The 10,721-nt window shown below is 60.8% G+C and overlaps 5 protein-coding genes across 5 annotated transcripts; 4 read left to right on the top strand and 1 right to left on the bottom strand.

Annotated features, from left to right (window-relative positions):
- Positions 1-10: 10 nt before the first annotated feature.
- GGTG_13996 (hypothetical protein) lies at positions 11-982 on the top strand (the record flags this gene model as incomplete). Its single annotated transcript, XM_009231921.1, has 1 exon — positions 11-982. One exon carries the CDS (start codon positions 11-13, stop codon positions 656-658), a length of 648 nt encoding a protein of 215 aa, XP_009230185.1. The 3' UTR covers positions 659-982.
- On the bottom strand, positions 784-3,426 carry GGTG_13997 (hypothetical protein). Its single transcript, XM_009231922.1, has 2 exons — positions 1,887-3,426; positions 784-1,752 (listed from the first exon to the last, which is right to left on the bottom strand). The coding sequence occupies exons 1-2, from the start codon at positions 3,177-3,179 to the stop codon at positions 1,576-1,578; spliced, it is 1,470 nt and encodes a 489-aa protein (XP_009230186.1). The 5' UTR covers positions 3,180-3,426; the 3' UTR covers positions 784-1,575.
- A 766-nt stretch (positions 3,427-4,192) lies between these two features.
- GGTG_13998 (hypothetical protein) lies at positions 4,193-5,561 on the top strand. The gene is made up of 2 exons (XM_009231923.1): positions 4,193-4,799; positions 4,895-5,561. Exons 1-2 carry the CDS (start codon positions 4,687-4,689, stop codon positions 5,490-5,492), a joined length of 711 nt encoding a protein of 236 aa, XP_009230187.1. The 5' UTR covers positions 4,193-4,686; the 3' UTR covers positions 5,493-5,561.
- Positions 5,562-6,253: 692 nt separating this feature from the next.
- GGTG_13999 (hypothetical protein) lies at positions 6,254-8,427 on the top strand. Its single transcript, XM_009231924.1, has one exon. It carries the CDS (start codon positions 6,890-6,892, stop codon positions 8,171-8,173), a length of 1,284 nt encoding a protein of 427 aa, XP_009230188.1. The 5' UTR covers positions 6,254-6,889; the 3' UTR covers positions 8,174-8,427.
- Positions 8,428-9,065: 638 nt separating this feature from the next.
- On the top strand, positions 9,066-10,434 carry GGTG_14000 (hypothetical protein; the record flags this gene model as incomplete). Its single annotated transcript, XM_009231925.1, has 3 exons — positions 9,066-9,235; positions 9,319-10,266; positions 10,317-10,434. The coding sequence occupies 3 exons, from the start codon at positions 9,066-9,068 to the stop codon at positions 10,432-10,434; spliced, it is 1,236 nt and encodes a 411-aa protein (XP_009230189.1).
- Positions 10,435-10,721: the final 287 nt, after the last annotated feature.

Genomic DNA, 10,721 nt, shown 5'->3' on the forward strand with positions numbered 1-10,721 from the left:
CCGCGACGCCATGGCCGCCGAGTCGGCCCGCCTGCGCCGCGCCGGCTTCCTCGACTCGTCGTGCGACCTGGTCGCCGACGCCGCCCGCGAGCGCTGGCGGTCCGCCGCCGCAGCAGCCGCCGGATACCCCGAGGCTGCTGTCATGGCCATGTCGGGCGCCATCCCGCTCATCCCGGGGCTGCTGGGCCGGGGGGACGACGGCGGCGGCGGCGGCGGCGGCGGCAGCAGGGGCGTGGAGGATGACGACGACGACGACGACGACGACGAAGACGACGAATATTACCAAGATGAAGACGGCGAGCATGACCCCGCGGCCCGGCCGGGTGGGGGCCGCCGCGCGACGCGCAGAGCGTGCGGTTGGGTCCGCAACCGGCTGCTGCGGCACGAGAGCCGCGTTGTGGGCTACCTAGGGCGGTTCAGTGGCGCCCGCGCGTGGGCTGAGGGGTGGCTCACGGCCCTAGAGGCGCGGCTGGACAGGCACTTGAGGGATATCGTGCCGGCGGCGGCGGACGGCCGGCGCGGGGAGGAGCCCCTCGGCGACCCCGAGGCCGTGGTGCAGCTGCTGGGCAAGGTGCAGATGCGGGCGCGGAGGCTGCGGAGGCGGGAGAATAAGAAATCCGCCCCGAGGGTGCGCTTCAACGTTTTGGGGCGGCTTTAGGAGTATGCATAACGGACATTGTTGCTTTGCTTTGCTCCCTTTCCTTTCTCGGAGCCCTCTGCGAAGTCGGCCACCCCGTTCCAGCCATGTTCGCTCCTCGCACTGTCATCACATTACCGCACGCTCGCGCCTCTAATTACCCAGAACTGCTTAGCCTGGAGTTTAGAGTATTTTTTTCCGCCATGACTTATAATAGGTATTGAATGGAATAAGTATTTGGATTACGCCAAGCCCTTCTCCAACCAGACCTAGATTCCATCCATAGACCGCCTCTCAGAACAAGTCATGACATCGTGATGGTTGAGAGTTGAGGGTAAAAAAAGAAAGAAAAAAAGCATAGCGCCCCGCGGGATCCCTTCGAGGTATAAAACCAAGCCAACTCAAATGCTATGCGCGAACTCGGGTGACCTTGAAAAAACTCGGGGTGCAGAGACGCCTTGTCCCAACGACTGGTTTGGGAGGACAAAGAGGGTAAGACCGCAAAATCCAGGCCGCTGGGTGACCTCGTGGATACAAGACAGAAAATGATAAGAATATTTCGACCCTTTATCGACCCTAGACGAAGCAGAAAACCCGGCGCAAATGGGCGGAAAAAAGAAAAATCAGTAAGCCGACGGAGAAAAAAAGCAAACCTTCTATGCCGGTGCGCCTTGCCTATCCTAGGCAGCCTTTCAACGCCATCGTTGATACCAAACGATTATGATTCCGTGCACCAGGGGTATTTGTTTAGATGGCACGTGTCCCAAAGCAGAAAGTGAGCGAGACGAGAAAAATAGACGAGCAGGGTCGTGCAGCTTCGGTCGTCCAACCGAGAAACTGCTCGAGGGCCGCACCAGCCTCTCACTATTGGTGCTGCGAGGCTCGTGTTCCGCCGCGAAGGACACATGAACCCCATCGTTGCAACCCAAGCCAAAGTGCTAGATGAAGATTCCCAGCCAGGCGGTCTTTGAGCCGACCTCCGAGTTGCAGCCTTCAACTGCGCACATGACGCTCGTCTTGCTATTAGGGCCCGGTCGGAATCCGGAGTCGCTCTCCGAGAGCTTGTTGTCCTTGGACTTTTGTTTGCGATCTGCGTAGCACTTGTGACAGAAGACCTAGAGGGGAAGAGCCAAGTTAGCGCCGTGTTCTAGCGGACCATTCTTTACATTGGCCTACCCTACCGAGCGCTGATTGCGCCCGGGGGTTCAAAGGCACTCAAGCGGGTAGGGAAGGGAGCAAGGGTCCTTACATGTCCACAGGCCTTGACGGCCATAAAGTGGTGCTCAGCGCGGTCTTTCTTCGTCCTTTGCCTCTTTGCCGGAGGCGGCGTGTCGGACTTCTCGTCCGGGTCGTAAACCAGCTCCTCCTTGCAGCTGGGACATATGACGAAAACATCCTCGCCGGTGCTGCGAGTACAGCCTTCCATGGCCTCCTTCGGAGGAACATAAACCGGCTTCTGGGGCTCCTGTCGAGGATGGGGTTCCCAGAATTCGGGGGGGATGCCACCACCATAGTCGAGATCAAGATGGATAAGGCCCAAGACATCGCGTAGATTGGGCTGGTCGGCTTGCGGGTCAGCCGCCGCCACGCCGGCTTGCCTGTTGGCGTTGCCAAGCATAGCAGCAGTCAGCTGGTGGAGGTGCCCTCTGATATGCTGGCCAATGCCAAAGGCATGGGCCAATGGAATCTGCGCATCAGCTCGGGGGCCAGGGCGATGCAGATGGGGGAACGCATCCCAGTTCAAGGGGTTATTGGGGTGGTTGGCAGCAGCGTGGAGCTGCGCGGGCTGTGGCTGAGGCGCAGCGACGGGCTCCGGGCCATCGTCGGTAAGATCTATCATTGGGATGTTGCCCCCTCCACCTCCTCGCCCACGACCGCCATTGATACTAGCATCGCTGCGGGCGAGAGAAGGGGTCCGCGTAAGTCCTGCCTGCCTCCTAGGGTTTCTCGACGCCGCCCGCGCGTTCTGGGCGGGAACCTGGTCGAGGAAGCCGGCGTTTCTGGGCTGGTCGTTGCGAGGGAGATGCATGGGAGGAAACACAAGTCGGGAGTAGTCGGGGCTGTCTGGTTCTGCGGTCAGGTCGATGAAGTCGTTGGCCGGCTGTTGCTGGCGCTGTTCAAATTCACGTTCACGCCTAATGAACTCCTGCCGGCGACGTTCCATAATCCTCCGTCCACGGTCATTCCCGTCCATGCGGAGCAAAGAGCGTCCTGCCTCCCTCAGACGCTCCCGATCTGGAAACGCACGCTCTGGAGCCGCACGCTCTGGGGCCGCACGCTCTGGGGCCGCACGTTCTGGGACCGGCGAGGGATTTTGGCTGACAAAAAGCGATTGCTCCTCCTCGTCGTCATTATCGTCCTCGTCGTCATCGTCGTCGTCCTCGATAGTCACTGGCGGTGACCTCTGCTGACGTGCAGGTGGTGACGAGGTGGCTAGCTCTATGTGAACAAGTTCATCGTCTCGGGCATTCCGGGCATTTGGGGTAGCGTGGGCACGAGGGCGGGACGGGTTGGATATCTCTTCGACCTCGGAGTCGGACATGCTTGCGCCGCCAGCGGAGCCGGCGTGGGATTGTCGAGAGCGCGGGGGACGAGGGTACAAAAGCGAGGCGGGCGAGGGATGGCGAGCAGGGGCAAGAGAAGCGACCCAGAGCCGCGAGCGGACATTCGGGGCGGTGGTGGCGGCGGGGAGGAAGGAAGGCGTGCTTGTTGCGAAGTTGCGTTGCGAGGTTGAGGTTGAGGAGGCGAATCGAAACAGCCGAGCTGGCAGTCAGCGCCTTGAGACGTCCCGCTCCACGACGTTCAGCGACCGTCGGAGTTCTCCGTTTGTTTGGGCCAAACAAGGCTCCAACCCCACACTGCCCCACCAAGCTGGACCAACCAGACCTCGCAGTTGGCGGTGGCTAGCGTCGAGGCTCCAAAGATTCCGCGCACCAACGCCTCGAGCGCCTTGTAATTTTATGGTTTGAAATGGTTTGGAGCTTTGCGGAAGCCTAGCGAAGACAGCAGCATGGACGGGCCACCATACAGACGAGAAAAATGCTTATTTACGCAAATGTTTAGTGGGGAGGAAACCCTAGAACGAGTGCCCTGCTTTTCTTTTTTTTTCTTTTTTTTCTTTTTTTTTCCCACAAGAGCCAGCCGGCCTCACTAGGAAGGGGCGACCACGGGATCTAGCCCATTGTTCAGGGGCTTCCTATTGTCCCAGGCTTATTCAGATCTCCAGGCACAACCTCTCGCTGTGATGTGATGTCACCGACGCAGGTGACATCCACTTTGGCCGTGCAGCCATGCAAAATACCACAATTGCGTGGTCAAGGGAGAGCGTGGATTTGCTCACATCGCTGCACCGGCACGATTTTCTCCTTAGTTGACCCCAATTGAGTTGCCTTGGCTCCCGTCGGCATGAGGCACAGCATCCACAAAAATGTGTGACGCACGCCCGCGGCCATGCATGTTGTGCAGCCCCCAGCTTTGTGCAGCCCGCAGCTCAGCCCTGTGTTGATTGCGATATCACTCACATTTAGTACCTTTTTACACTCGATAACGGGAACACTTCCCGCAGAAAAAAAATAAAAGGCATCGGGGCAACGCTGGAGGCCTACATGGCCGAGAGGATAGATTTTGTGGCAAGACATAGATAGAATTCGAGGTCATCAATCAATCGCCCCTACACGTGACTGGCAATAGCCCACGCGGCGCCACATATTAGGCCTGCCGATCACTACAGACGGGGAGATTAAAACCCACCGCCCAGTCGCATAAACCCGCAGGCCGGCGCGATTGACCAACCGGCGATGCCTTCTATCAGCTTCAAGTTGCTCCGGCCACCGGGGACGGGTTCTGGTTTGCGCGTCCTTTGAAAGAGCCAAAGCTCAGATATGGTTCAGATCAGAATAAAAGGAGACCGGGCAGGTTCGTCCGTTGGAATTATGGATAGCATCAACTCGCCCATCACATCGGCTTCACCTGTAGCCATAACCGCAAAATCACGCAATATAATTCTCTGAGTATACACCTATCAACCGCCAGTCTCACAGCTCAGAACAATGGCCTCATTCTCCAAGCCCGGTAGCGCCGCCAGAAAGACCATCCTTTTCCTCGGAGCCACCGGAGGCTGCGGCTTCTCGGTGCTCTGCCGGTTCCTCGACGCAGGCCACACGTGCGTCGCCCTTTGACGGGCCCCATCCAAGCTGACCGAAAAGCTCGGCGGGGAGGCCCGCAAGAACCTGGCCGTCCTCCAGGGGAACGCAAAAGATGCGACGGTCATCCGCAGGCGCTGCTGCGCTGGAGCCCGTCGTTGGACCCGGCCGCATCCTCCCTCGCTGACGCCGTCGTCTTCGCGCTGGGCGGGGTCTTCAGCCTGAGTAGGATGGGCAATGACGACCCGGACATCTGCCGCGCCGGTATGGAGGCGCTCCTCTCGGGGCTGTCCACCGCCAGGCCGCAGCGGCTCGACGGTCCCCGCGGCGACGCGGCGGCGCCTCGGACGCACGTCATCAGTACCACAGGCATCAGCGAGCAGGGCCGCCACGTGCCCTTGGCCATGCTGCCCATGTACAGCTACATGCTGAAGGAGCCGCACAGGGACAAGAAGGCGATGGAGGACACGCTCGTCACCAGCGGCGAGGCGTGGACCATTGTGCGGCCCAGCTTGCTGACGGACGAGTCGGCGAGCAGGGTCAGGAAGATCCGGGTGGGTGTTGAGGATCATGTGGGAAAGGTGCTGCTCAGCAAGGACGGCGTGGGCTACACCATATCTCGGGAGGAAGTCGGGCGGTGCATGTTTGAGAATCTGATGGAGGAGGCGGGGAGCGACACTTGGCTGTGGAAAATTGCAACCATCACCCACTGAACTGGTGAGTGCGGGAAGCTCTACTGTGTCGACGCAACTAATGCCAACAGACAAACGGTGAAATGCGACAATTCCTCAACACACGGCGGCTCGGCCATGCGATTGTTTCCTGGTGTTCCGCGCTTCGTCGGTGGTTGAGACCCAAGAAAGGAGCAAAGGAGCGCCAGGGGCGCATGCCGTGCATGTTTCAAAAAGACGCCGCCCCTGCCCAATCGGCCGTTTCCCCGCCATGAATGCCGCCTTCTGAGGGGCTCAGCATCGCTGGGAGCAGCCGCGCAGCCCAGTGTGCCAAATCCCAGTGATGGGTGCAAAGCGACTGGCTGCCGCTAAGGCTTGGGCAGTGGCACTGCCCCAATTGAAGACGATGGGGGCGGCGCAAAGCTCAGCACATGCTCACTAGCGTAACCTCGAATTTCCTCTCCTGCTTCCAACATGCGATCTCCACTGCCCAAATAGATTGAAGCAAGTCTGCCTTTCCACCGTATTGCCCGTTATTGCCCCTCGATTGTAGATATCGTTTCGGGGCCAATTCTGCCGGGCGATCAATCGAGTCACGGCGACTGACGACGACGTCCGTCGGGTCCGGCACTCGTGGCGTCTTGGCAATGCTGGCCGCCTGTCCCAGCCTTTCCTCGCAGGCCACCCAAGGAAGGGGAAGGAGCCTCCGCGAGTCACACACAGTGCCGCCCCTTGCGACTAAACCTTATTCTCCCTTGACGCAGGGGGCCGTCTTTGCCAGCTGCCAGCCAACCCAAACGGGCCACAGCCCCCAATGCGTTCTTTGCCTTTGCCATTCCATTCGACCCAGTGATTGTGAGCAATACAGTACATGCATCCCATGCAACAGCACTTGCTGTGTTTCAGGGGCCAGGCTGGGGCTGCCCCCACGACATTCTCGTCGAGAGATCATCCTCCATGGGCTCTTTTTGCCGTTGCCTCCCGTCCCCTAGCCTAGTCATCGAAGGGCTGGCCCTTACACGTACCCCACCTGGCATTCAAGCATCGGATGATGGGCTCGAAGTCAAGTGGCGCATTGCCCTGGCCGACCATCCCATCTCCCTCCCCAAGAGGACTTCTCTGTTGAGTGCAAGCACGCGCCACCTGTCCTAGCTCCTTCCCTTAGCACCAGCTTTCGTTCTTTGTCGCGAACCAATTTCTTTGTGTTCAAGTTGAACAAACGTACTGTCTAGTTCATTCACTTCATTCTCGTCACCTCTGGCTCACCTGTTGGTGGTAACGCAGCCAAGCCCTCGACCACGTCTATATAGCCACCGACACAGCCTGGCGCTACAGTCTTTTCCTCTGCCTCACATCTTCTTTTCCACACGCATCTCTGCCTACTTCATTGCTCAGACAACCCAAGCAAGCATCAGAAGCATCTCGACTACACTGCAACCATGTTGCCCTCTCCTCTTCTTCTTCTGGTTTCGACGCTCCTTGGCGGCGCCGCAGCGGCGCCTGCCACTGATCTGTCGGCCCGACAGGCAGCTCCTCTGATCAAGCAGAAGGTTCTGATAGGCGGCGGTGGCACGAGCAACATCACCATTGCCCAGTTCAACGGCGCCACCTTCGATATCCTCAGCACAACCTCGATCGGAGCCGGCAAGGCCCCGAGCTGGCTCGCCTTCAAGGAGCCCAACATCGTGTACAGCGTCAACGAGAACGCTGCCGACCTCCAGATGTTTAAGCTGGACCTCGCCTCCAACACTCTGGCACCTGCCGCTCTCCTGAACTCGTCCCGGGGTGTTGTGCACCTCGAGTTCAACAAGGACAAGACGCGCATGGTCGGTTCGTCCTACACCCAAGGCGTCGTCGACGTATGGGAGCTCGCGGCCGACGGCACCCCCACTGCCAAGACGATCGGCATCAAGACGAACGTGACGGTCAGCAGCCCCGACGTGGCAGACACTCTCGGACCGAACAAGGCCCGCCAGGCCGACGGCCCTCACGCCCACCAGTCGGTCCTCGACAACAGCGGCCGCTTCTTCTTCGTCAACGACCTCGGCCTCGACTCTATCGTCATGGTCGACTCTAAGGGCGACGACTTCAAGGTGGTGGGTCGCACCAAGGTGAACCCAGGCTGCGGACCGCGCCACGGAGTGTTTTACCCTCCGGGCGCCGCCAACGCCACCCACTACCTGGTCGTGTGCGAGCTCCTCAACACGGTCATCGTGCACTCGGTCAACTTCAACACCACCAGCGGCGTCCCTGAGATGATTGCCACCCAGATCGTGCCGACCTTTGGCGACAGCGCCCCGCCCGCCGCGGGCTCCAAGCCCCAGGCCGGCGAGATCATCGCGTCGGCAGACGGCAAGTCTATCTATGTCTCGAACCGCCTCGGCTTCGACACCAATACGGCCACCTCGGCCGACACCCTCGTCCAGCTCAGGGCCTGCTTCAACGCGACCGACAGCACCCTCAAGCTCAGCTTCGGCCAGTCGGTGAGCAGTGAGGGCCGCTCCCCGCGCATGATCAGCCTCAGCACCGACAAGGAGCAGACGGTGCTCTACGGTACCAACCAGAGGGCTGGCACGGGGCTGGTTGCGTTCCAGCGCGACGCCGCCGGCAGCTTGAGTGCCGTCCAGGGATCCAAGGTCGCGTACGATAAGTTCGCCACCTCCCCCGATCAGAAAGAGGACTTTGGTCCCCAGTTCGTCATTGGCCTGCCGAACTCGGCCTAAGCCTTGACGTGTCCGTTCCCATCTCAGGCTCGATATGAGGGCCGGCCCGCGTGCTCGAGAGTTTTTTCCCTAGTCCATCACGTTTGTATAATACCACCGAGATATCCTGTTTTGAGCTTTCTTTATCCCTTTTCACCCAGGCGTGCTTGTATAGACTATACCTTACCTATTTGATACGGCGACAATGCCATGATGAAGATACTATTGGATAACTAAATCAGTGTTGCCATAATGCACTACCAGACTGTAACCGGGTTTTCATTCCCAAATTCGCTGCCTGGTTTCTAGCACGCCAAGCAGGCATCTTTTCACTCCCACCAATCCCCGGGTACGGCACTAGCTACCCATCCAATTAATGATCTTCTTATGCATAGGCAGTATGTCCCCCCTTCAGCTCCCCTCGTGCCCTCCAAGCTTGGGTGCGGGGTCATGGACATGCGGCATCCCCAAACGGGCTGCTGCAGCCCTACGCGACATTGAATGGGGCTATGCCCTCCTCGACCGGGCGGGAGGCACCCGCGAAAGGGCCCAATAAGGTGCGATTGGCTGCGGTCCGCAACTGCACACCGATGGCACAGTGGCAGTGTGGCCGCAGCCTGGACTAATGCAAGCCACCTAAGGACACGGGCCAGTGACGGAGAGCCGAGGGCAGGCGTCTGGAGCGACCGGTTGGCCTCAGTCCGACAGTTGAAGGGACCGATGACCCGCGTTTGCTGCTTTGGGCCAACTTGGGCAGGTGTGCGTATAGGCTTCTTGTGTCTATATATGTGACCTGGATAGTCTCTCGTCGCCGCGCGGGCGCTGGGGGTCTTTCTGCAATGGCGACGTCTGCTCCCGCTGGCACAAGAACGGTCTCAAGCATCCAGAAAGGCAAACATCATAAGCTGGCGCCATGACATCTATTCCACGCACAAACGGCCCGGTCGTGGTGAGAAGTGAGGGCCCCACAGCAGCCGGCTGGGAGCTTCACAGGAGCACCATCACCGAGCTGTATGTTGGTCAGGGTAAGACGCTCAAGGAGTTGATGCACATTATGCAGACGGAGCACAACTTTACGGCAAGGTAAGATCCCAGACACGGTAAGGATGATAGGTAGCTGCCAGTCGGCCCCTCGTTGCCGCTTGCTCACAAACCACCTCCCTCAGCGCCAAGATGTTCAACAACCGCTTCAAGTGGTGGGGGATCAGCAAGAACATGCGCGCCAAGAACGCAGTGGCCATCCTGACGTTGCAGTCCCGGCGCGAGATGGCCGGACGCCAGCGCTCCGAGTACTTGGTCAACGGCCAGGCCCTGAGCGCGGACCGGCTGCAGAAGTACTGGAAGCGCGCGACCCCGTCGCGCGTCGCAAAGGCCCGCGCCCAGCTACGCCAGGCCGCCGGGCTGCCCGACGCAGTAGTGGTCCGGACCCCGTCGCCGTCGCCGTCGCCGCCGCCGTTGTCCCCCATGTCGGCGCAAGGGCAGCCAAAGCAGGCGTCTTCGGATCGGCGGAAGGGATCTCAGCGGAGGCGGCAGCTGCAGCGGCAGAGGTCGGCGAGCCCGTTGACGCAACATCGACTGTCGCCGCCGGACGAGCTGCTGCTGCCCGAGGAGTGCCTACACTCGATCCGCAAATTCTACGCGGGCTACTTCGAGGCCCGGCCGCAGGGTAGCGGCACACGGTCCATGGGCCTGTCTTCGTTCCTGGCGCTCAAGGAGCGGCTGGTGCGGTTCGACAGCCAGTACCAGGCGCTGGCCTACATCTTCGTCGAGCCGCCGGGGGACGTAATGTTCCGGCTCCTCAACGTCTTCTACATCGAGATGCGCGACCAGATGCGCGAGCACGACCACTTCCTACTGCCCATGTGCCTGCACAGCGTCTACTTTCTGGCCAGCGACCCGCGCGGCGCGCCCTTCTCGCGCCAGCTGCTGGCCTACATCCGGGAGGGGAGCGACATATACCTGGGCCCCTCACACCCGCTGACCACGGTCTGGGCTAAGCTGGCGGCCACGTGCGCGGCGGCGGAGGGCAGGCTGCCGGGGAGGGGCTTCTTCTACGCCCTGGGCGCGTACATCAACGACCGGCTGCGCGAGGAGCTGGGCGTGTACAACATCCTGTTCCTCCGCATCTTCCACCACTTCACCTGGACCTACGAGGGCCACCAAGCCTTCGAGGCCGCCATCCGGTGCCAGATCGCCCACCTCGACGCCCTCAGGGCCGCCGTGCTGGGCAACGCACGCCTGCCGTTCGACCCACCGCCGGCCGCGACGCCGCAGCCTCCTGACTTCCCGCCGCTCGCGCACCGCCCGGGTCGGCAGCAGCAGCAGCAGCAGCACCCTAGCTACCCTCCGCCGCCGCCGCCGCCGCCGCCGCCGCCACTTCCGCCAACGGCCCTTGCACACTTCACACAACCGCCGCCGCCGCCGCCCATGGCCCTCCCGCCCCTCGACGCCGCAGCCGCCACCGCCGACCCGGCCGACCTGGCGCACGCCAACGAGATCCGCACCGTGCTGTCCGGCTCGCTCGCCTTCGGGCTGTACGTGTCGGGCCTGCACGGGCGCGCGCGCGAGG

This window comes from Gaeumannomyces tritici (assembly GCF_000145635.1).
Source record: "Gaeumannomyces tritici R3-111a-1 unplaced genomic scaffold supercont2.99, whole genome shotgun sequence".
In the NCBI taxonomy this organism is placed as follows: domain Eukaryota; kingdom Fungi; phylum Ascomycota; class Sordariomycetes; order Magnaporthales; family Magnaporthaceae; genus Gaeumannomyces; species Gaeumannomyces tritici.

Excerpts from the sequence above, each read along its gene's own strand:
- GGTG_13998 (XM_009231923.1), top strand. The coding sequence starts at position 4,687 with ATGGCCTCATTCTCCAAGCCCGGTAGCGCCGCCAGAAAGACCATCCTT. Across the intron at positions 4,800-4,894 it reads TTCCTCGACGCAGGCCACAC|ATGCGACGGTCATCCGCAGG; the intron begins GTGCGTCGCCCT and ends GGAACGCAAAAG.
- GGTG_13997 (XM_009231922.1), bottom strand. The coding sequence starts at position 3,179 with ATGTCCGACTCCGAGGTCGAAGAGATATCCAACCCGTCCCGCCCTCGT. Across the intron at positions 1,753-1,886 it reads CCGTCAAGGCCTGTGGACAT|GTCTTCTGTCACAAGTGCTA; the intron begins GTAAGGACCCTT and ends CTTCCCCTCTAG.
- GGTG_13999 (XM_009231924.1), top strand. The coding sequence starts at position 6,890 with ATGTTGCCCTCTCCTCTTCTTCTTCTGGTTTCGACGCTCCTTGGCGGC.